The sequence below is a fragment of the Mercurialis annua genome, linkage group LG6 (genome assembly GCF_937616625.2).
Source record: "Mercurialis annua linkage group LG6, ddMerAnnu1.2, whole genome shotgun sequence".
NCBI classification, from domain to species: Eukaryota; Viridiplantae; Streptophyta; class Magnoliopsida; order Malpighiales; family Euphorbiaceae; genus Mercurialis; species Mercurialis annua.
Genome location: NC_065575.1, coordinates 44,177,542 through 44,200,155, shown reverse-complemented (window position 1 = coordinate 44,200,155; position 22,614 = coordinate 44,177,542). Strand labels below are relative to the sequence as shown.

The following is a 22,614-nucleotide window of genomic DNA, read 5'->3' as shown; positions in this document are numbered from 1 at the left end:
CCGATGTTTCACATCGCCTCCCGGTACACAATTTATTTCTTTCTTCAAATACTAAAACGTAATATAGGAATTACGTTTGCGATAATTATGTTGTGATGTTTATTGTATTATTGTTTTTGTGTGGTATGTTTATATGTTCTCTTATTAAGCGCGTGTTTAACTACAACGCTCCCTATAGGTTCTCGCTTTCCGGGGTATTATCCTAAAGGCAAAACCTATTACTGACATTCTACTATGCAATGCAGCAAATATATAAACACAATAATGCAAACACATAAACACAATTACTCAAAGCATAAAAATTACTAATACCTGGAGGTGCCTGACGCGGAATGTTAGGTTCTCTAATAACTATGCCAGTGTGTTGGCCCCTAACTGTTCTACCTGAGTTTCGTCCACCTCTTTGGACAAAATAAGGGTTAGTTGTAGTTCTGGAGGACGTACTGACGTAATCTGGGTGGTACTCACGTCTAAAGTAATAAGGTCGTATCGGATCACCCGACCATTCATGCTCTGTTTCAATCCTACGGGCCATTGTAGTAAGCGTACTGAAATGTTCGTCCACATGCTCATACAGCTCATCAAACTGAGGTCCTAAACCCCTGACATATCTGCGATTAATGGTTCTATTGCTTTCGTTCAGATTAGGGACTCCCTCTGCCATCCGCAGAAAATCAGTAGAGTACGCTCCTACAGTTAACATCCCTCTAGAAAAAGAACGCATTTGCCTCCTAACCTGATTTAGGGCTATCTGCGCCTGACCATTAGCTATGTCCGCATCTTCCCTCAAATTGCGGTATCTTCGCACACTTGACCAGAAATAGTCACCTCTGTATTCCTCAACGTCTAACTCATCTAACTCTTCTTCTTCATACTCTTCTTCCTGAGGATTTTCCTCTTCTGCTTCTTCTTCTAATTCTTCTTCTAGATCCTCCTCAGGATCTTCTTCAGGATCCTCTTCCTCTTCTTCACTGTACTCTATCTCCGGTGAATGCACTCTAACTCGGTTTCTAGAAGAACTACCTATCTCCGATACAGACATATAGCCATTTTGATATATTTCTGGCGATGCTTCATGATTTGCGTGGAATCCATTCTGATGGACCCCAGATGGTTCGCCCACTTCATTATGAAACCCGTTTTGAAATATAGGAGGCGCTTCCTCCCGTTCTTCCGCAGCATGCGACTGAGCTCCGTTTTGCCCAGACATGCTGAAAAGAAACAATTTCAAACATAAGCGACCATCTGAGTTCCTTTCTACACGCAATTCCAGTATCAACTTATACAATGCTGTAAACATTTAGCATTTAATCCAGCTGCACGTAATTCGCAAATACGTAATCACTGAATACCCCTTACACAAGTAATAGACACTTAGTTGCCGTAGCCGCTCATATACACAGATATTCATCACATCTTCATTTAACCATCTCGGTTCGCGCGCCTTATGGAACTTACTAATAATGCACATATCAAGAAAATGCAGACAACTAAGGTTTGACTCTCTTGCTGCAGTAGTTCCTAGGTTTACTTACTGACAGAGTATTTCAAGTCAAACAGACATTCAGACACAACTGGCAGTGGTAACTAGACCAACTGCTCTCAAACAATTATCAAAACAAACTTGCAGTGGTAACTGGACCAACTGCTCTGATACCACAATTGTCACGACCCAAAATTATTGAGCCGCAACCGGCGCTAGGGAACGGGAGTGGTAGCTCCGGAACCCGTAGCAAGCCTAAAATCACAGTTTATTTTTCGCAAACATAATATAAACAAATAACAACAAACAACGGAAGCAGATATACATATTCATAACATATACCCAAATATATACACTAACTGTTTTAAAACCTCGCGGGCTCTAGTTACCGTACCCAGTACGAACTGGCCTCGCGGTACTATATACATCAGTTAGTGTTTCTAACATCTCACCGGCACCTGGGGCCGTGGATCATATACTAAACACGTAGCCTATCAAAATGCATATAAAACAATAACAGCAGTTAATATATACAATCAAAATGAACTGCTGTCTAGGCTACTATTCTGTTGACACAGGACCACTACTGCAGCACTCACAGAAGTCAGAGTCTAACATATACAGCCGACTTCTGGACTTCAAAATTGTCCTCTAGCTAAGTCCAGAAGCTAAGCACCTGAAAGACATCAAAGGTGAGGGGTCAGTATTTGGGGAAATACTGAGTGAGTTGACATTTACTAACAGTATTAATATAGAAACATAGCATCGCATCTCAAGAAAATGTTAATAATAAACATATAAACATGTATTTGATCCGTACGAAACTAATATCCTAGCATGCGACACAACTCTCAAATAATCATATATCGTTCAATTCAATCGTAAATATCATTTGCGAGTCCAACTCGCTGGTGGCCCAGCCACTAGATACGGGGACTTCCAGGCTACACCGTAGCCGAGTTCACTCTGCGTATCGAAATCATAACCCAATCATAATTTTCATATTCATCAACAGCTCCCGGCTGTGTCAAGTCAATTCATCACTCATATGCAACATACTAGACTGACTCGATACTGGTGATCACACAGCCTATTGACACCCAATAGGTAGCTAGTTTCTTTGGATCGCATACTAGTTCTCGTATATAGAAATTAAGAAAGCATATAACCTTTCAGTCATTTATATAACATGCGATGCGTATAAACAGTATACGTATATATATGAAAATAACTTTTATACTAATAATACGCGAAAGTAAATTGCCACTCACAGTGACCGCTATCCACTCTACAACAAGATCGATGTGGTAATATGCTCGTGCTAGTACACCCCTAGTGCCCTCACCGCTCGGTCGTACGTCTGATACATATTAATTAACGTTTAATAGTTAGACGTAAATCATATGTTTATAAGTATAATACTTTCATAATTTAAGTATTGGTTTCATTCTTAGTAATCAGAAATTCTTAGTCGTATCCACGACTTATCGAATACTATTCCTTGTATTCGAAAATAACATAATTCCCTTAACGTTTTCATCGTCATTACTCGCGTAAAACGTCGAGCTAAATCTCACCTTTTGACTTATCGAGGTCTTATATTAAATTTTAGGGTTTAATATTCACAATTATCGAAATTTGGGTCGAATTAGGTTAAAAATCCATTTCGGTCCCCCGGACCTACTGTGCGGGCGCATAGAGTGACTATGCGCTCGCACAGACCGGCTATGCGGGCGCATAGTGGGGCTATGCGCTCGCATAGCCCTTCCTGGCTATGCGCTCGCATAGCCCTAGCTATGCGGGCGCATAGCTGACCGCTATGCACGGCCCCGGAAACGTCGTTTCCGAGCCGTTTCACCGCACCCCGACCTACTCCATACATCCACCATCTCAAATCCTTCACAACCCGTATTTTGTTTTTCACCAAAACGCTCAAACCGAGCCAAAAACGCTAAACTCATATTCTAACCAAAAACAGCCCACAAAACCCGAGTTTAGCACCAAATTCCGAGATTTTTACCTTGATTTGAAGCTTGGAGATGATAGAGCTTTCAATTTCGAAGAAATCGACGCGAAAACCGCTTGATTCGGACGTCGAACGAAGAAACCGTGAAGAAACGAAGTGATCGGTGGAAAACTTCAAGCTTCTGGATTCTTACCTCTGATACATCCTTCATTCAAAGGTTTTCTCTTATATATACATGGCTAAACGTCTGTTTTAGTCCTTCCTTTCCTTCCTTGCTGCAATTTATCTTTCTAACTTTTCTTTCGTACGATTTAGTCCATAACTAAATCGATTAACTCTTCTATTATAACTTATACGTATTATTTATATTCTATAAATAATACAAAGCTTGATTTTAACACTTTCCCGTCAAAATTCCGTATTTCTATTTTCGACACAAAGTGGCTAAATTACCACTTTGGTCCCTGTACTTCATTTTGGACTTTTCTTGACATTTTTCCTTTTTATTCCAATTCTAACTTCAGAATTGAAATATAATATAAATTTTCTCCGAAATTATCTTTTCTAAAACCGACCTGCTAAAACTTATTTATCGGAAAACTTTCCGATAATGCCACTTTGGCGAATCCAAACTGGACACGTGGTCCAAATAAAAAAATTAAAAATTTTGGGGTATTACAGACGTTATGGAGGGACGTCCCTTCTTGTGGAGGGATGTCCCTCCGGGACATCCCCGGACTAATTTGAAAAAAAAAAACATTTTTTTTCTCAGACTAGCCGAAAAATTTATTTCCGAACGTCGATAATCATTATCCGACGAATTGTAAACGTAATTATTTATGTTGTGCAGGTTCATTTAGAAAATTTGGGCGGTGAGGAAATTGATTACAGCGATCGGTCTTTTTTTGTCACAGATTCTGATTCAGCCGTACGAAAAAATATTAAGCCATACTACTAATATTCAGTAAATATTAAATCGATTAAGTTTCTAAAATAACTAAAATTACAAAAAAAAAATTATTCTATATTTTTTTTAACAAAAAAACCCGGCTGCGACGTTTCCGGTCGCAGCCGGAAATAGTCCCTTGAAGGGGGACAGCCACGTAGAATATGATTTTAGTTTGAATGGATTAAAAAGTTTTAGTTTTATATAAAAATAGGGAAAAGGGCAAAAGGGTAAAGTGTGGGGGCGGTGGGTAGTAAAAAAGGGCGGTATTTAATAATCCAGTTTTTTTATTTTTCCCTCTTTTTTTGGTCAAAAGCCGATTATATATTGAGAAAATATACTGAGACTACCACTTAAATTGTGAATGTAGGTCGTAGATCAAAATTATAAAAAATAAAAATAAATTAAAACACTATAATCGATCTACGAATAAAAATAAAACAACGTTAAAGGGTATATTTAAGTGTTGAGAATATCTTTACATAAATTGGACCCTCATAACTTCAATAGATCTCTTGTTCCGCTGCTAATATATTTCGGACGATGATAAAAAAAACCTTGAACCTTCAAGAATTTGAATCTAAATTTTAAACAAACACCGAAAAGGTTTGAATGATCCAAGAATCTATACACAAACTGCAATTCTAACAAAAACACTATAAAACCACACATATCTCCAATAAATAAAGCAATTTATTCCAAAAACATCACAACCACTGATATAAATGAGTTGATATATGATAATATCCGTCAAAACCTGGAGATTATCGTTTTTTGCGATCGAAATAAAAGAAAAATAGACATTCTTTCTTTATAGCTTTTTTTATCTTTTGAAGGAAAAGAGAAGGCACCGAACCACACTGCTTTTACTTTTTTTTTTCAATTTCATTAAAATCTCACTAAAATTAATCAGAAACATTTATATTGATAGGTTATTGAAAAAGTTTAAAATATAATCTCATTAATCTTATAAAAAAAATGGGCATTTTGCGTTAATAAATGTGTGATCATTTTTTTAGAGGAATAAATGTGTTGTCTGATTCACATATTTATTTACATAAAAAAGTATGACTCAGAACTGTTTTGATAAACTCATCAATTTTCAAACATAACATCACTCTCTTTGAGCTCTGGTTTTTGAGTCTGTAACAATGTTCATGGCATTCGATTTAATAATTTTATTCGACTATTTTTTAGGCCAATTAAAAGCTTTGATAATATCTAAAAGCTCTACCACTCTTGATTCTGAAGCACAATCATTAGCCCCTTATAGTGGACATACGAGCTAACTCGAATGGAGTATGTTGCTCGTGCAAAGTTAGTCCCAATGAGGTGTCCATGCAATATTTTGAGAGCTTGTGCGAAAACTATCTTGCCTTGACAACATGTTAGCTCGTTCTAGGCAAGCACATGATATGTTGGATGGTTTTGATATGTTTTAAGGCAGCTAAATATGTGGTTATACTTTGTAGACATGATTACATGATGAGTGTGCATGTGGTAGACTGAGAGAGAATCTAGCATGTAGTTACTAAACTATTTAATGTTTGAGCCTAAAAATCTGGAGAATTAGGATAAGGGGATGCATATTGTAAACATGACAAAGAGCAGTTGTTTTAGTCTTTCTTGAGAGAGAGTTTTTGAAATGTTGAATCAAGTGCGAGACTTGGTTGCATCGCAAAGGCATAATTTGAGAACAAAAAATTGCCTTCGTGACCACTGGAATCAGAGATCAAAGAAAGGGTGAGGTTGATCGAGTCTCTAGTTGGTTATGTTTATGTGGGCCAGGTGCACAGTTTGCTGGTTGTACGAGTTACGGATTTTTAGACTAATTTGGAAGATTTTCGAAAATCTCTTGTAGATAAATCGTTAAAAATTCGCAAAAAATTTGAGGGTCTGAGTTTTGAACAAGTGGTTCTCTGTCACGTTATTGAAGGTAACAATCGTAGCGATGAAGAAGGTCCCAAACTCCGAGTATTATAACTAAAGGCTTTTTGGGGAACTCGAAGTGCCAAGGAACTCAAATTTTGTATGTGGGATATGCAATAACACATTAGTGCCGCACATGCTGAATTTGACGAAAGTACTAGCAGAGCTCGAGTTGATATGTGAAAAAAGTTGCCAAAAGAAAACGAAGAATCAACTCCATATTTTGGCAAATCAAAAATACTGATTTAAAAAAAGGATTAATGTATAAAAATTCACCAACTTTACACGTTTTCTCATTTTAATAACGGAGTTTAAATTTTCTTATTTTCATGCACGAACTACCACTTTTTTCAAATTCATACACGGTGTTGAGGTGTCACGACTCTATTGGTGTAATTTGCTGAGGTGGAGGCCATTTTACACCAATCAATGAGTGCCACCTCAGCACTGTGCATGAATTTGAGTAAAAGTGGTAGTTCGTGCATAAAAATGAGAAAATTTGAACTGTGTGATTAAAATGAAAAAACGTTTAAAGTTTGTGATTTTTTTTACATTAACCCATAAAAAAATGCTAACGTGGGTATATGCTGTTTCAACAACCACATTAACATTTTTTAACGGGATATAAGTCGGTGTTTTGATTTATTAAAAATGACAATTTTTATTTTATAATTAGAGAGGGGGGGGGTGTGAGGCTCGAACACGAGACCTCTTACCAAGATGCCTGTGGCAATTACCACTGTGCTACAAGAGCACTGACAAATATTTTTAATTGATGGCAGTTGATGGCTAAAAATGACAGTTGATAGCTAATATCTTTTTAAAATTTGCGCTATAATTGCAAAACTTGCTACAATTCCTTATTTTTTTAATAATTAGAACTAGATCATTTTATTTATATAGAATTAAGTGATGTAGTTTGTCTTCTTGATGGATAACATACATAACAAAAGTAGAACGCTAATTGGACGGTAGTCCTTCGATGAGCACTCTGATACTTAAATCACTATTTGACCCTTGTTAATAGTTTAAGAGCCTGTAATAATGTGTATTGTTATGCATCGAAGATGAAAGAAAAGTATTTTACATTTATAAGGAACATGATTCTGACGAGGATGACAAAATTAATACCTTTAACCCCTTATATAGCAGTAAGGATATGGCATTACCTCGAAGTATCTGAATATGATTAGGATTTCTATTTGATTGTTGATATAGTTTGAGTAGGATTCTTCATTATCTTCTATATGGCTTGAAAGTATTCACATACGATTTCAAAATGTTTTAGATTAATAAGGAATTGCATTTAGACAAGGAGTATGTAGTTTGGGTAGGATTCTTTATTATCTTCTAAATGGTTTGAACGTATTCTATACGGTTCCAAAACCTTTTAAATTAAATGATGAATTGCATTCAGACAAGGAGTATGTGTCAGATACTGCTATTTAGTGTACACTCATATCAAACCCTAAGGGATTTGGTCTTGATAGGCGAATCCTATGGAAGTCGTACGTGAGAGGTGAACCAATAGGGACTAGGTCTTCTAATAGGGTTCAAACTCATATGTCCGGCAATAGGTTTCCACCAGTAAATTTATGTGCTCTCAATCAAGTTCTTGTAGAAGCGAATCCACGAATTCGCAATCGAATTCATATACGAATACACTCATTAGTTCATAATCAAGACAACTCTCGCCCTCAAATATAAGCTGTTCATGAATAGAAAAGAGTCGAACATCACTGAATTGTAATTCGGTTCTTTAAAATTACTAAGCATAAATTAGAGTTCGAACGTGTTCATTAACCTAATAAACGAGCTCGAGTTGATTAGACTCACAAACGAGCTCGAGCCGGGCACTTATCGAGCCAAACGGTTACATGCCTAGCCAGGATTAGTAACTAGCTTTCTTTGATGTTTTATTATTAGTAATTTATTACGCCAAACTAAGCGAAGGCGCGTGTGATTTACGTAAGAAAGAATTGCTTTGTCATTGTTTTTGCTCTGGTCAGGTAATGCAAATACGAACAACTTCATTTCTGCAAATTTTTATTTTCCGACCCGCTCTCTCATTTCAATTCCAAACTATATCTCTATCAAATGCACAAATTCTCGGATCCTAGATACCGGTCGAAGATTGGAGATTAGAAACCCTAATTTTCCACTCTCTCTCTCTTAATCACCCCGGTCGGATCCAGGTAGCTCTCTTTTAATACACCGCAACAAAAACCCTAGCGTTTTTTGCTAGATTAGAGCTTAAATCCTAGAATTTGTGCTTCGCGATCTGATTTAATACAATCAGTTGAAAATAATTCGGTAATCTACAGCTTAGATGATGTTGTAAGATTTTTTGATGAAAATATCTAGCAAAATCGTCTGCACATTTATCTTGAAGCTTCGATTTTAGTGAAAAAATGATCGCCTGTTTTAATCGTAGTAATATTAAGAAGAGAGGTTTAAGATTATTGAATCGAGATTTATTGTGGATTATTGCGTTGAAATAGAGGAAATAGAGGAATAGATTTTTAGCTTCATTTTGATTTTTGCTAAGTTGTTGGTTCGTTACAAATGAATGTTGATGGGAAAGCAATATAGCTATGGACTAGAACGGGAGTTGTTCAGCTAATTTTGACGGTGTTTCCGAAACATAGTGATAAAAGAAAATATTGAAAAAAGAGAGTTGAGAGTCAAGTTGTTGTTGAAAAAAAATGAGTTTGGAAAATGAAGACGAGCAGCAGCATGAACTAAACCAGCATGCTGAAGCAGGACGCGGATTGCAAAAGTAATGTGCTTCTGTTTTTATTTTTGCATTTTGAGTTTCTTATTCGACTTGAAATCTGGTTTTCGTTGTTTTACTTAATGATGGTGTATTGATGAATCCAGGAAGTCGGGCATTTCATATACGAGAGAATTTCTTGTATCGTTGAGTGAATTGGAGGTTTGCAAAAAGTTACCTAGTGGATTTGACCAATCTATTCTCAGGTAATTTGCAAGCTATTTATAGGTAAATTAGAGGATAAGGCAGTTTCTGACATTACTTAATAATGGTGGAACTATTACTTTCTTTGTGCTCATTTCTTTTCTTTAACCAGTGAGTTTGAGGATACTCCACAAGATCCATTCAGAGTTTCTGGCGGCGGCTTGCCTTCACAAAGTTATAGACGTAATGAATATGGTTCATCCCAGCCTACTAGAGGGGATGTGAGTACTTATTCTAGGGGCAGTCATGGAAGATGGGATAGTCGTTCATTGGGGAAGAGTGATCGTGAAAGTGACTCGCAATCTGATATGGATTCAGGTTTGGCCTCAGATATGTAGTGTAGAATTGTTCTTTTGTCATGGAAATCACATGTGGAAGAAGGAAATTAAACATTTTGTTAAAAAGGGTGTCCGTGATTCATGCCTATTCATGGTTTGGCTATTTCAACCTCAACATGTTTAGCTTATTGTGCTATATCATATATACCATCTTCTTAATATGAAATATATTTTATATGTCCATGAAGAGCTGGCAGTACAATTTTGAAATCTTTGTTAATTCCTGAGATCATTTTAAAAAGCAACTAGTTTGTATAAAAGAATCAGGTGCAAATGATGCTGGGCTAATCCTTTAAAGTTCTCTTTCTATCTCGATGCCAGCCAATTTTTAGAAGAGAACTCCATAATTAGCCTCATTCTAGAAATCAGAAGTTGATGATGTTATTTAGTGCTGCAAAAAATAAGATTACCTGTCCTTTTGTGTTTGGGTTTGAATACCTTTATACTATCGAACTGCCTATGATTTAGATACAAACTACTTTATGAAATTATGACTTTAGCCCATTCAAGGAATATAAGATTTGAGCTCGGTTGCAATTTGACGATTTAACGATTTTGTTTTATTTGAAAGGTAATTAGGTGTTGGATTATGATTATAATGATTACAGATTTTTTTCCCTTTCCCGAGAAGCTGTGTTGGTTAGCACCAAGATGTTTAAACTTGATAAATCTGAAGTTTCCAGTACCTTCAGAGCTGAGCTATGTTTTCTGTGAGATTTTTTTTGAGATTCTCTTCGAAGTGGAAATTAGAAATTGGATAGCACTAGCAGTAAAGTGATCTAAACAATTCAACCTTTCATTCTGATTTTACTATGCTGAAATGCAGAGCTGCAAGGTGATTAGAGACATAAGTTTGGGAGAGGAAATTATGACTTTAGCCTTTAAGGAATATGAGATTTGAGCTGGGTTGCTATTTGAGGATTTAGCAACTGTTTGAATGGACTATTACCAATTCTAACTTTTCTTTTGGAATTTTCTTCCTTGGAAACAGTGTTGGTTATCACTTATCACCAAGAGATTGAAACTTGATAAATCTAAAGATTCCAGTACCTTCAGAGCTGAGCTATGTTCCTGTGATGTTTTTTTGAGATTTTCTTGGAAGTGGAAATTAGAAATTGGTTAGCACTAGCAGTAAAGTGAGCTAAACAATTCGAGCTTTCTTTCTGATTTAAATATGCTGAAATGCAAAGCTGCTAGGTTTTAAGAGACATAAGTTTGGGCGAGGAATCTAAATCTGAGCATGGTTTCTGTTTAGGATATAATATAAGGAGTATTAAGTTTTCTTAGACTGGAAATTTGGACTTGCTGGAAGTATGATAACTGATTACAGTTCTGCCTAACTTCTATTTTCCAATTCTTCTATCCTGAATATGAGTTGATAAATGTCGAAAGACATAAGCTTGAGAAATTTAATGATTCAAGTGTATCTCAGTTTTAATTTCCTTGCTGATGACATTTGAAGGATCCTCTTTTTCAGTTATGGTATGCATTTCTTGCTTGAAAAGGGTGAATTGGAATTATTATGCCTGATTTATGCAATATTATTAAAAAAATTCCATGTTTACTTTTATTATCTTGTTTAAAAGAAGTGAAACAACCATCCGCTTTAATTCATATGGGAAATGCTAAGATATTTACTGCTCAACTTGGACATATAACTCTATCAAAATGCTGCATTCACTGCAACGTGTTCTGGCTTTGTGCATCTTCCTGATGTGCCATGATCAGCTGTCTGATGCATGTTAATGTGTAGATTCTGGAAGACGTTATGGCAATCAATCTCGGCGACCTGGGCAAGTTCCTGAGCATGATGGACTTCTTGGGAGTGGTTCTTTTCCTAGACCACCTGGCTATTCTGCAGGAGCATCAGCTCCAAAGTTCCGAGCTAATGATCATCACCATCTCAATAAGAGTAATGAGCCATATCACCCACCCCGCCCTTATAAGGTAAGACCTGATATTTTGCTTGTGGAGAAGTATTAAAGTAATATGCATTGTTGGGTCTGGAATTGGTGCTGTGCATGATCTTCAGTTGCCCCATAACCTACAGCAAGCAGCTGAATTTTAATAAGATCTGTCAGAATGTCTGCTAAATCCCTTGAAATAATTGAGTTTAGTTCTTCCCTAACTTTTCAGGTACCTCACTCACGTAGGGATACCGACTCCCTCAACGATGAAACATTTGGTTCTTCTGAGTTCACAAGTGAGGATAGAGCAGAAGAGGAGAAAAATAGAAGAGGTAATGCCTTCTCTCTAACAAGACTTTGTGGTAAAGTAATTGCTTATATTTTGCTACTTGTGCAGTTTTAATTTGGTGTCAGATTAGTGTAAATTTTGGATATGCTGACTTTTGTATTTCTTAGCTGCCTTTGAACTGATGAGGAAGGAACAACAGAAGGTTTTCCAAGAAAAACAGAAGTTGAATCCAGAAAAGGGTAAAGATATCTTCGGTACAAGTAGTGAGTTGTTGGAGGAACCGAAAGATGATAAGAGATCTCTGGGTGTGAAAAAAGAATCCAATGAGCCAGCAACAAAGCCTACTTCATACAATGATTCTGATAAGTCTTCCTTTCCATCACCAGCTCCTGTGTCCAGACCTCTTGTGCCGCCGGGATTTTCAAGTGCTATTGTTGAAAAGAATACTGGAATTAAATCTCAGCCTCAGCCTCAGCTATCAGAGGTCTTGTTCTTCTATTTCATCTGGTTTATTTAGATTGAACACTAGCTGGTTAAAGTCATTTTTTGTTTCAGTGCATGATTCTGAAAAATCAGTTTTATGCTTATTCTGAATACCCTTCAACTATTGATAAGTCTAAGGCTTATTTTAGGCTTGCGTTTGCAACTTGTGAACAATTAACATGATATTATCATGATTATGTGGTTATGTTGCAACATTGGTATATGGTTGTTTTAAATAGATGATTTCCTGCCTCTAACTTTCAGGTGTCTTAAAATCTCATGTGCTTAATTGAATCACACTGGTCCGAGGCATCAGCATTGTCAAATGTCATCTTTGTTTATTATAATATTTTATTCATCGTCTTTTAATATGCTGTTCGCATTTCCTTGATTCTTTTTTCTGATTTGCAGATTCTGGTGCAAATTGTTGTTATAAACTTCTAGACTATTCACATTTAAAGACATTGTTGTAGCCTTATAGCCTAGTAGGAAGTCCATGTAGACAATCTTAATCTCAACCCTAATCTAATCGGGGTTGATTATATAGACCCCCTGTCCTCTAGTCAGTTCAGGTCTAGATTTGAAGAATAAATCTTGAATCTCGAAGATGATTATTGCTACATCTACAGACTTCAGTTTCCATGTTGTCAATTATTGTAGCGAACTCCATACCTGGGTTTCCCCTAGATTGTCTGAATTGGTTGCCATTTTCAGATTGGTCAATTGGCAACATGCTTTCACCTGGCAAGTAATGAGAAATTGCTAGGGAACTTGTATTTGTACCTTAAGGACTTTTTTCCATTTTCAATCAAATGTCATTTGATATCCTATTCTTTCTCATTTATAGCTCCCTGAAACAAGTAACGTTTTCCCAATATGTTGTTTTACTATTTTTGGTCAACAAAGATACTGGCACTTGAAACTTCCTGGCCCAACACCTTTTACTTCATGTGTATACATTAAATTTCTGAGCATGCTTGTGTGTGGAAGGATGAATTCACCTAAACATTATTATGCATGATTAACCCACAGTGTCATTACTTAAAAAATAACATGTGTTTGAAGAAATAGATACTAAACAATATTCGAATTTGATAATTATATCGAGTGAAGAGATGTAAAGTTGAATGGGGTGCATCATGCATGTTCTCATTTAAGACGGATCAAATTTGTACCTTCATTTTATCTCTGCTTTCTTATTTACAAATGCTAGTATGAGTACGTGTTGCTTTATGTGTTGATTGAATCTCATTATTCTTTTTTTCTCTGTACTTGACAATAATACTAAATATCATTTATTTATTGTTCCAAAGATTTGCAATGAACATGATCGTAACACTTTACATGCCAAAGGAAACCGTTTGTTAAGTGGGACTTCTAGTAGTCAAGAGGAGAAACAATCTTTGGAACGATTGGATTCAAGAGAGCAGCAGCCTGGTAGTCTGAGAATTCGTGCATCAATTAATAACCCGATTGAAAATATTCAGTCTTTATCATCAACTTTGGATGTTTCAAGTGAAGCAGTTGGCATGAATAGTCAACATCACAGGACTTCTAAACTTTCAGAAACTTTAGAAGATTCAGACAATAGTGATGTCATAAAACACGATCTCAAGGATATGTCAGGGCATAAAGTCATGGGTGATTCCAGTCCGACTCACTCAACCTCTATCCTAGACAAGCTCTTCTCCAGTGCTTTGACGCTGAATGGTGTTGGCTCCTCAAGCTTTATTGAGGTAACAGTGTTTTTCTAGACGATAATACTGTTAGTACCCTAATAAATTATGTCTCTCTTTCTGACGCACTTCAAGGATTTTATATACTTTCAGAAAAGAAAATCTTGTTGGAGCTTTTAGTATTGGTTCCCATTCATTTTGATATATTGAACACCTGCTGACGCAATGATTATATATCATGTGTAAATAGGAAGCTGGTATCTATTATATGCTTATTCTCTAGTTCTACAATAAAATAAGCTGCGCACCATCTCTACAGTAAAATAAGCTGCACACCATCTTCTTAGGATTTCTGGGTTGGTTTGTGTTGGGCGGTTGTGGGCCTTGTCAATCAGTTTCATTAAGGTGCTCAAAATCTTTAAAACAGGAATCATTTGCTAACTAATGTGATTCTTTTTTTAACAATCATGGATGAACTTAAAATTACTGGCTTCATGTCCTTTGAAGTAAATTTCTAGTTTTGCATAAAATCTAATAATTGAGCAACTACAACAGCTGAAATAAACTAACACATGTAATAAAAAAAAATATAGGTAGGAGGTTTAAGCATCCAAATGAATGTTTATTTCGTAGCTGGTTTAGCATAGATATGTGTTACGGATAATAGTTTTTAGCATTACTTGCCTGAAGTCATTTCTTAAATTTTTTTGTTTCTACTACAGCAGCATGATGTGAAAGCAGATGACATACAAGATTCTCATATCGCTCAATCTTCCAGATTTGCTCAGTGGTTTTTAGAAGAAGGTAATTGATGTTAGTATATTCAGTCAATATTTTTATAATTATTTACTGCTTTCATTTGCTTTTTGTTCAAGCATATAGCTCAATGTCCTACAATATTTTCCATTTTAATATTGCAGAGAAGAAACCAGTTGATGATCTCTTGTCTGGGAGACCCAATAAACCAGTTGAGGATCTCTCACCTAACAGGCCCAGTGATTTAATGTCATTAATTGTTGGTGGTGAAAAAAACGGATCATCATTTGTTGTCAATAATGAAAACAGCGGCTCCCTGGTTTTTGATGATAACGGTACTAAGAAGACTTCATTGAGTTTTCCTGTTCAAGGCTCTGGACTTGCAGATGGGCTCATGACTTCGAAAATAGTGCCTGCTGCTGTTACAAACATTGATAAGCTAGTGGCAGCTCCAGCTGTACTTACATGTGAAGACCTTGAACAGTCAATTTTGTCAGAAGTTACTGAAAGTCGTCAAGGGCTACAGCCGCCTCGTCAAGGCTGCAGTGATGGTGGTTCTGGTGCTAAGATGGAACACCAGAAAATTGACCTTCTCTCTCTGTTACAAAAAGGATCCGACGTCTCCACAAGTTTTGGTATTTTATCTGCTGACAAACTACAGAATAACGAAGCGGGGAATCTTGACACCGCACTCGACAATTCCAGAGGGAGAGCTGCTGAAAACATTACGAATGCACACAGGCCTTTGACTCTTGAAACACTTTTTGGGTCTGCTTTCATGAAGGAGCTGCAGTCAGTAGGACCACCAACTCCTGGGCAAAGAGTTTCAGTTGGAGTAATGCGAGTTGATGATTCAGAGTCTCTGTTTCCTTTTGTGGATAATGATCTCCTTCCTTCTGCCCCGAATATCACTTCCAGCATGCCTAGTCATGGCAGTAATCTTCTAGCACCCAACCAGAGACAACCAGCCAAATTAGAAAGACTTGAAGAGACATCTATGGGCTTTGATCCTCAGAATGATGTAAGTTCATCACAGCTTCGGACAGAAGGACCTCGGCTTGGTGGTGTTGATGGGTCTGTTGACATTAGATTTCCTGAAGAAGATGCATTGATCACAGCCGGCGATCCTCTCAATCTCCAGAACTTTACACCTGCCAGGAACACAGCTAAAGCTGAGTTGTCATCCACTCCAGAAACACAGGTCAATATATCTGAAAAACTTGCTGCCTTGAATTCTGTATACCGGAATGAGAGACCTATTGTAGGAGTCTCGGAGGGTCCAGCCTTTCTTCGTGGTCCTTATGATATGAGGGAACCTGATGTTCAGTACCATAAGTTTCATTCCCCTCAGTTGAATCATCAAGGGTCGATTATACATCCTTTAGATTCTCATCCTGCTAGTAGTAATGCTCAGATGAAATTCAGGGCCTCCGAGAATATTATTCAGCACGATCCTCCTAATCATCAATTTCTTGCAAACTTACTTCATGCTCCATTCCATCATCAAACTACTGGACTATCTGGGTTAGATCGCAGCGCGCACAGTCCTATGTTACAGCAAATGCATTTACCCGGAAATTTTCCTCCAGCGCACCTACTACGTGGTTTCACTAGAGCTGAACATTTACCTCTGCACCCCAACAATCAGGTGACTGGTTTTATGCAAGAAGCGAACATCGGAATGCAAGGATCTCCTTTTGGTCAAAGGCATCCCAACTTTGGTGGTTTTGGAATCCCCCCACAAGGTAAAGTCCTTTTCCTTTTCCTTGTAACTATCGGTACTTCATATACTTTACTAAAGAATTCGGTCTTTTGGCCCTTTTTCTCATTTTTTAATGTGCCCTTTCACACGTCATCAAAGGCTTGAATATAGCTGAAATGCACAAAGGGTCATCGCGGTCCTGAATTTGTGTGTCATGATCAATTAACTAACTATTTTTATCAATTAGAGACACTACTTTCTAAATTTAGATCAATTAACCCTCAAATTGAGTCATTGCTGGCCGTAAACATGTTCATATTGTACACTTTGGGGATTATTTCACCTAAATTAGAGAGTATCATTCCTAATTAATTAAAATGGCCAACTGTGAGTTACTGACCATGACACACAAGTGCAGGGATCGTGATGACCCTTGCTCTATCTGAAATTATGTTAGTTCCTTCGGTGATGGGAATCAACTCGGGAGTTGAGTCCACCAGTTTGAAAAAAAATCCCTGCAGCTATTTCACAAAATCATTCTCTCTATACTCCATCACTACCATAGATTTTGTATTTTAATAGACACAAGACAACACATGTTTTGTATTCTTAGCTTACCATTTTTTTGATGGATGACGCAGCTACTGACGCTGGCGGAACTCATAATCCAGAGGCACTCCAAAGACTTATTGAGATGGAACTCAGGGCAAAATCTAAGCCAAATCACCCTTATTCCGGAGCTGGCCAGACTCAGGGTATGTATGGTCATGAGCTAGACACCGGTTTTGGGTACAGATAATGGATTTCAAATGTGGTTTGTGTATATGGTGATGTATTTGTGATCTGATGCGTATCCCATGCCGCATGAGCAGTAGTTTTAATGTGGCTTCCTCAGGACTGGGAAGGGTTGTTGTAATTATTGGCATTTTACTTGAAATTGGCATTCAGTTGTTGGGACTTTGGAACTTTGTTTCAGCTTCATATTTGAAAACTAACCCCCGAATAGAAGTTTAGAAGAGTCCAGTAGTTTTCCGCCTATCCGATAGGTGAATGAACAAATTAAGAATCTACCACTAGCAGTTACTGCCTTACCTAATTATACCAGATGCTGAGTCATATATCAAATGGGGAACAGTTAACAGTTTCTGGGAATTTCATTGTTAGTTTTTCTCCGAGAATAACATTCTTTGTACTTTATTTGCCTTTTTCTATTTCCTTCTATATTTCAGTGTCTTGGTTTCTCGTGTTTATAGTTGTGTTTTACCATGAGCCAAAATCCTGTCCGAGTTCGAGTCTACATTGTTTCTGAGTATGAAAGCGAAATGATCGGTCTCCAGTAAGGATTTTGTTAATTTTTAATACAGTAGTAAGACTGTTCACTGATTTCCTAATGTACTGTGAAAATCGTTTTTTCTTTTTGCACCTAAATTATTGTTGTAGATTATCACCATTCATCTCCCAAATATTGACAAGCAAACATTGAATAGGCAACACAATACTGAATCATAGGGCTGGAAATGGGATGAGCCGGGCTCGAACAATGCCAAGCTCGAGCTTAAGCTCAAGTATGTTATATAAGATCGAGCCTGAAATTCTATGGGCATTAATTTTTTAGCTCTTGCTTGAGCATGGATGATTCCATAACTGTCAGAGTTTGAACTCGTCTTGCAATCATGAAAGAATAAAATTAAGTATTGAAAATTATCATATTGGATATATTTAATATTTTTTTTTTCACTATAAAATATAAAATTCAAACAATCAAAATAATATATACCTAAATTTGAAGGTATAAAAAGTTTCAAGACTTGTTTAGGTAGCGAGCCTCACGTAGCAACTTTAATTGATTCTCGATAACTCGGGAATACCCTAACTAGTTTACATTCCCGCCGACTTCTGAGCAAGAGGAAAATTTCATTTTCAAGAAGGTATTGAAGATGAGTTGTTTACCATGTCAAGAATTTAATGGCTACACCACAATGAAGGCAGCGTTTAAGATAAGATAAACCAGCATAAAAAAACATTGTTTATGTTTCATATTAACAAGGTTATACATCTAAATAGAGTGGATACTGATAAAAAAAAGTATCCACCCTGTCCTATCCCCACACACAAATCTCTAAAACAACATGTTGCTGAAAACTATGATACATATACAAAGCGCAGAGCATATAAACATATATACAACAAACACTAACAGGCGAAATTTCGCCCTCTCTTATATATACACGAAGGCCTCTCTCTATCACCAGGGGCGTGATTGTATAAGTCCTCTACTCCATCCGCACGAGCAGTGTATTTGTGGGAGGAGAGATGCGGATAATACAGGAAGATTAAACTTTTCGACCTTTCACTTCTTTTGGGGATGAAAGAGCCATTGGAACTCTATCAGCACCATTATTACCCTATGGATCACCAAATGTCGCCTCTTGAGAGTCGATGTCCTGTGAAGCAAGCAACCTTTTCTGTATCAATTCATAGAAAGTTGAACAGATCAGTAACAACAAAAGCTGGGAAATCAACGCCTATCATTCATTTACCAACAAGCACAAGGAACTGCACATGCCAAAGTTAAATACAGACTGCCTATAGCGTTTATAATTCACGTACCACAACATCATTCCGTTAAGCCGTGATGTTTATATAATAATATGATCAGAATAAATTAAATCGAGAGAAATTACTGGAAATTATTAGTTTGTAAACAGACCGAAGTACTATTCTTTTGTGTTATATAAGCACAAATTCAAAAAGCAATGTTCTGCAAGCATTACTCTTGAACAATACACCAGTAAGAAATGTCTCATACAAAGCCTGTAATGTAGTAAAGCCACTTACATGATCCTCAAACATAGGACTTGTCAAGTTAATGGAGAGGTTTGTCATTAACTGCATAACCTGGAAATAGTCAAAAGGAAAAAGATAAAGCACATCACACACCATATTTAATAAATCAAATTTACTAAAACATGTGACAATTTTTATCAAAGGCTTAAAAATAAATAAAAATTACACAGTTTAAATGACATACTGTTTCCATATTTATTGGGTCCATCTGCTTCAATCTTTGCAAGTGTCCACTGGCATTGGGGTCAAAGATACTTCCAACGAAGCTGTATACTTGGGCAAAATCCGGCTTACCTACATGGTAACAAGTATAGTGAGGAATACGAGGAGACGATCAAAGAGAGAATTAAGGATGCAAGTGATGCTGAGCAAAGGCACAAAAGTAAAAGCATCATGCTCCAAAGATGACCAAATATGTGAGGAACAGCATTGCATGATACCGACCTGTTATTGGCTCGCCTTGATTCCCTTGATCGATTATTTCACTAGTATTCCAAGTCCTTTGGCTGCTGTCATTGCTACTACTGTAATTACGTGGACCTGCACGGCCAGCTAAGCCTTCATCATCTAGAAAACAGGTAGCTTCAATGTGAGTTTAGCAGACAGAAGAAGAGTGATAGAACGAGCATTGGCGCGCGTAGAGAGTGCATGAATGAATGATTTCTTTACCTTCAGTTACTGGTGGCATATTGACTTGTGCCACAGCATTACAGGTCCATGATGTTAAATCTCCACCAGTTAATGGATTTCCAAGGACTGATGATGCATCTGGCTGGTATACATATCTCGGATCATGTGCAGCCGATGAGGACACAAACTGGCCGGCCACTTGGGTTGCAAATGGGGCTGCATTTTTAGATGCCTTTTGCGGGTATGGATGAGCTGCTTTCCTCTTCGGCCGAGGTGGAGGTACATGTTCACTTGTCCCATTCTTCTGAACCTTCATAAAGTATTTCTGGGCATGGCTACGTATCTGCCAAGAAAATAGCTCGGATTCAGCATGCAGCATCTGATAATTTGTAGTTCAGTACTAGTATAAATAAGTATGAAAAGAATGCAAACAAATGTGGAAGTTGAAAAGAGAACTAATATACTAGAGAGACCAAATCAGTAATTATTATTTCTGGAGGGGAAAATTACTGTTTTCTAAATATTTTTAAGGATTTATATAAAAAAATAAAATCAAATTTCTTGCCCCTTAGATTCGTCCATGGTATGCCACATATATGAGGCGGAACCACCTTAAGCCTGGGGTAGGCTTTATATCAATATTTGAGTATTTCTCATTAAGCAGTCATCAATATAGAGAAATTACAATGGCTACTCTAACGAACTTGACGGTTAGAGTTAACAGAGTTAATAAACAAACTGTTAATTCAAACGATAATCTAACAAACTCCAAGATATAAAATAACTAACTAACTAACTAATAACCACCTAATAAACTGAATAACTAATTAATTACAAGCTTGAATCTGCAAAGGGATTGATCTTTCTTAAATATTTTAGGGCAGGCTGCCGTTGGAAATGTTTCAGAAGTTTTTAGAAGTAAGATTAAATATATAGAATCTTCTAGACAGGTACATCCTGGTTCAGACTTCTAGACAGTATATCCAAAATGTCAAAATATTTATGTTCACAATCTTAATTGAGGCTTCAGGATTGATTTAAAATACCTGAATAACCGTCTTTGATCCGACAAATGCTTCAATCTTCTTCCAATCGCGATCGAATCTGTAATCATCCGAAACAAAAACACAGTCATTTGAATGAGAACATTAAACCACTTAATTTTAGCTGAAACCAAACATTAAACCATCCAAAAAAAAGATAAGAGTAGGAGTTAATTAAGTTAGTACAATTGAAGAGCTTCTAGAAACTTGTCGTGTTCCTGTTCAGTCCAGTTCTCTCTAGACTTAGTAATAGTATACGGCTTCCTTATCTTCTTACTCATGTCCTCCTGATACGCCGTCGTATTGACATGACTGGTGGTGCTCAGAGCACCAGGAGGAGTAGAAGAAGGAATCTGCTGCGGCGGTAGATAATTAAGACCAGGTAGTCCCATGCTCATACTCATGGCCGGATCATATAAGTAAAACCCCTGAGCCGGGTTCGTATTCACCCACACCATAAGCTAATAAAACTGCAACTTCCGGTCTGGTTGGCGGTTAGTCTTTTTAACGGTTCCGACTTCTGTTTGGTTTTGGGTTTTTTTGTTTTTGTTTTGTTAAGTGAGACAGACAAACTGAACTAAACAGAATTGTGGCGTATATATCAGCTCAATGATAGAGACGAAATCTTATGATTGCGACACGTGGCATGAGCTTGTTGTCCTGATTTGAAAGTTGGGTCGGGAATTGGCAATCTTTAAGTTACCGTTGTTTATTTATTTTTTCCGCGTAAATTTGACAATTTGTTTAACTGGCAGTTTAGGTGAAAAAATTTAAAATTGGTGTAAATGTTAATATTGCAGGGTGTTTTATGTTAGTTGCCAATAAATGAGGCGTGGAATCAAGCCACGTGTGTGGGTGTATAAATGAAAATTAGTGATGCACTTTTCCTAGGAGACGCTGGAAAAGGTTTTGTGAATGAAGAAGGTTCTTGAATTCTAGCATGGTCCAGAGATGTCCGCCCGCCACTACTGTCAATGCCATTAGTACCATCTTTGCGGTTCTGTTAAGGAACAATAAACTAATTTTAAGAGGAAAAGGAAAAAACTTTCCATACTGGATAATCAATCATCATAGGAGCGAAGCAACTTTGACGATATATAATGTCACAGAGTCCAACAAATACGCCAACCACTAACACCCACTATTATCCGAGATAGTTGAGATACAAATGCCGAGGTATGAACTACTCCTGTCTTGTATCTCTGCTATGACAAACACGACTTATTACCCGACGTTCGCATCTATATTACCAGAATACAAATACCAAAGTGTAATTTACCTGTATTTTGTATCCCTGCTCTGATAACATAATTTATATGAAGTTCGTACATTTACTACTGAGATATAAAAAAGTTCACACATTATTTACTTAATGGGGGAAAAGAAAACCACCAAAAACCTTCTATATAAGTCATATATTATGATGAAACCGTAATGTATTTTTTTACTATTCTCTTAATATTACTTCTTCTCTTCTCTCTTGTTTCCCTATAAAAATGTTGATTTGAGTGTCATGAACGCACAAAGACCTCTCCTCCAATGGTTTTTTATCGTTGTTTGTGGCTTTCAAGTGACTTTTCCGGCTTCGACCACTGAATTTAGGACCAGTTATTGTTTGTCTATTAATATTGAATTTCAATCA

At 36.9% G+C, this 22,614-nt stretch overlaps 2 protein-coding genes and 1 long non-coding RNA gene across 7 annotated transcripts; 1 reads left to right on the top strand and 2 right to left on the bottom strand.

Annotated features, from left to right (window-relative positions):
- Positions 1 to 2,084: 2,084 nt before the first annotated feature.
- Positions 2,085 to 3,717, bottom strand: LOC126686273 (uncharacterized). The gene is made up of 3 exons (XR_007643868.2): positions 3,504 to 3,717; positions 2,755 to 2,843; positions 2,085 to 2,159 (listed from the first exon to the last, which is right to left on the bottom strand). It is a non-coding gene; the product is annotated as an uncharacterized LOC126686273 (long non-coding RNA).
- A 4,562-nt stretch (positions 3,718 to 8,279) lies between these two features.
- LOC126686156 (uncharacterized) lies at positions 8,280 to 17,420 on the top strand. 2 transcript variants are annotated; one of them, XM_050380190.2, is made up of 10 exons: positions 8,280 to 9,103; positions 9,205 to 9,303; positions 9,414 to 9,619; positions 11,393 to 11,586; positions 11,776 to 11,878; positions 12,003 to 12,319; positions 13,632 to 14,054; positions 14,720 to 14,798; positions 14,915 to 16,495; positions 17,094 to 17,420. In XM_050380190.2, the coding sequence occupies exons 1-10, from the start codon at positions 9,030 to 9,032 to the stop codon at positions 17,249 to 17,251; spliced, it is 3,234 nt and encodes a 1,077-aa protein (XP_050236147.1). In that variant the 5' UTR covers positions 8,280 to 9,029; the 3' UTR covers positions 17,252 to 17,420. The 2 variants fall into 2 exon arrangements, with proteins under 2 accessions (XP_050236147.1, XP_050236146.1); XM_050380189.2 differs by having other exon boundaries at positions 8,281 to 9,103; positions 14,717 to 14,798.
- A 1,045-nt stretch (positions 17,421 to 18,465) lies between these two features.
- On the bottom strand, positions 18,466 to 21,561 carry LOC126685810 (protein REVEILLE 6-like). 4 transcript variants are annotated; one of them, XM_050379771.2, is made up of 7 exons: positions 21,159 to 21,561; positions 20,976 to 21,033; positions 19,965 to 20,272; positions 19,744 to 19,868; positions 19,484 to 19,593; positions 19,291 to 19,350; positions 18,466 to 18,896 (listed from the first exon to the last, which is right to left on the bottom strand). In XM_050379771.2, the coding sequence occupies exons 1-7, from the start codon at positions 21,428 to 21,430 to the stop codon at positions 18,858 to 18,860; spliced, it is 972 nt and encodes a 323-aa protein (XP_050235728.1). In that variant the 5' UTR covers positions 21,431 to 21,561; the 3' UTR covers positions 18,466 to 18,857. The 4 variants fall into 4 exon arrangements, with proteins under 4 accessions (XP_050235728.1, XP_050235726.1, XP_050235727.1 ...); XM_050379769.2 differs by having other exon boundaries at positions 18,466 to 18,917; positions 21,159 to 21,560; XM_050379770.2 differs by having other exon boundaries at positions 18,466 to 18,917; positions 19,744 to 19,866; positions 19,969 to 20,272; positions 21,159 to 21,560.
- Between the last annotated feature and the right edge of the window lie 1,053 nt (positions 21,562 to 22,614).

Excerpts from the sequence above, each read along its gene's own strand:
- LOC126686156 (XM_050380189.2), top strand. The coding sequence starts at position 9,030 with ATGAGTTTGGAAAATGAAGACGAGCAGCAGCATGAACTAAACCAGCAT. Across the intron at positions 9,104-9,204 it reads GCAGGACGCGGATTGCAAAA|GAAGTCGGGCATTTCATATA; the intron begins GTAATGTGCTTC and ends TGATGAATCCAG. Across the intron at positions 11,879-12,002 it reads AGAGGAGAAAAATAGAAGAG|CTGCCTTTGAACTGATGAGG; the intron begins GTAATGCCTTCT and ends TGTATTTCTTAG.
- LOC126685810 (XM_050379769.2), bottom strand. The coding sequence starts at position 21,430 with ATGGTGTGGGTGAATACGAACCCGGCTCAGGGGTTTTACTTATATGAT. Across the intron at positions 20,273-20,975 it reads GATCAAAGACGGTTATTCAG|ATACGTAGCCATGCCCAGAA; the intron begins GTATTTTAAATC and ends TTTTCTTGGCAG. Across the intron at positions 19,594-19,743 it reads TCAAGGCGAGCCAATAACAG|GTAAGCCGGATTTTGCCCAA; the intron begins GTCGGTATCATG and ends GTTACCATGTAG.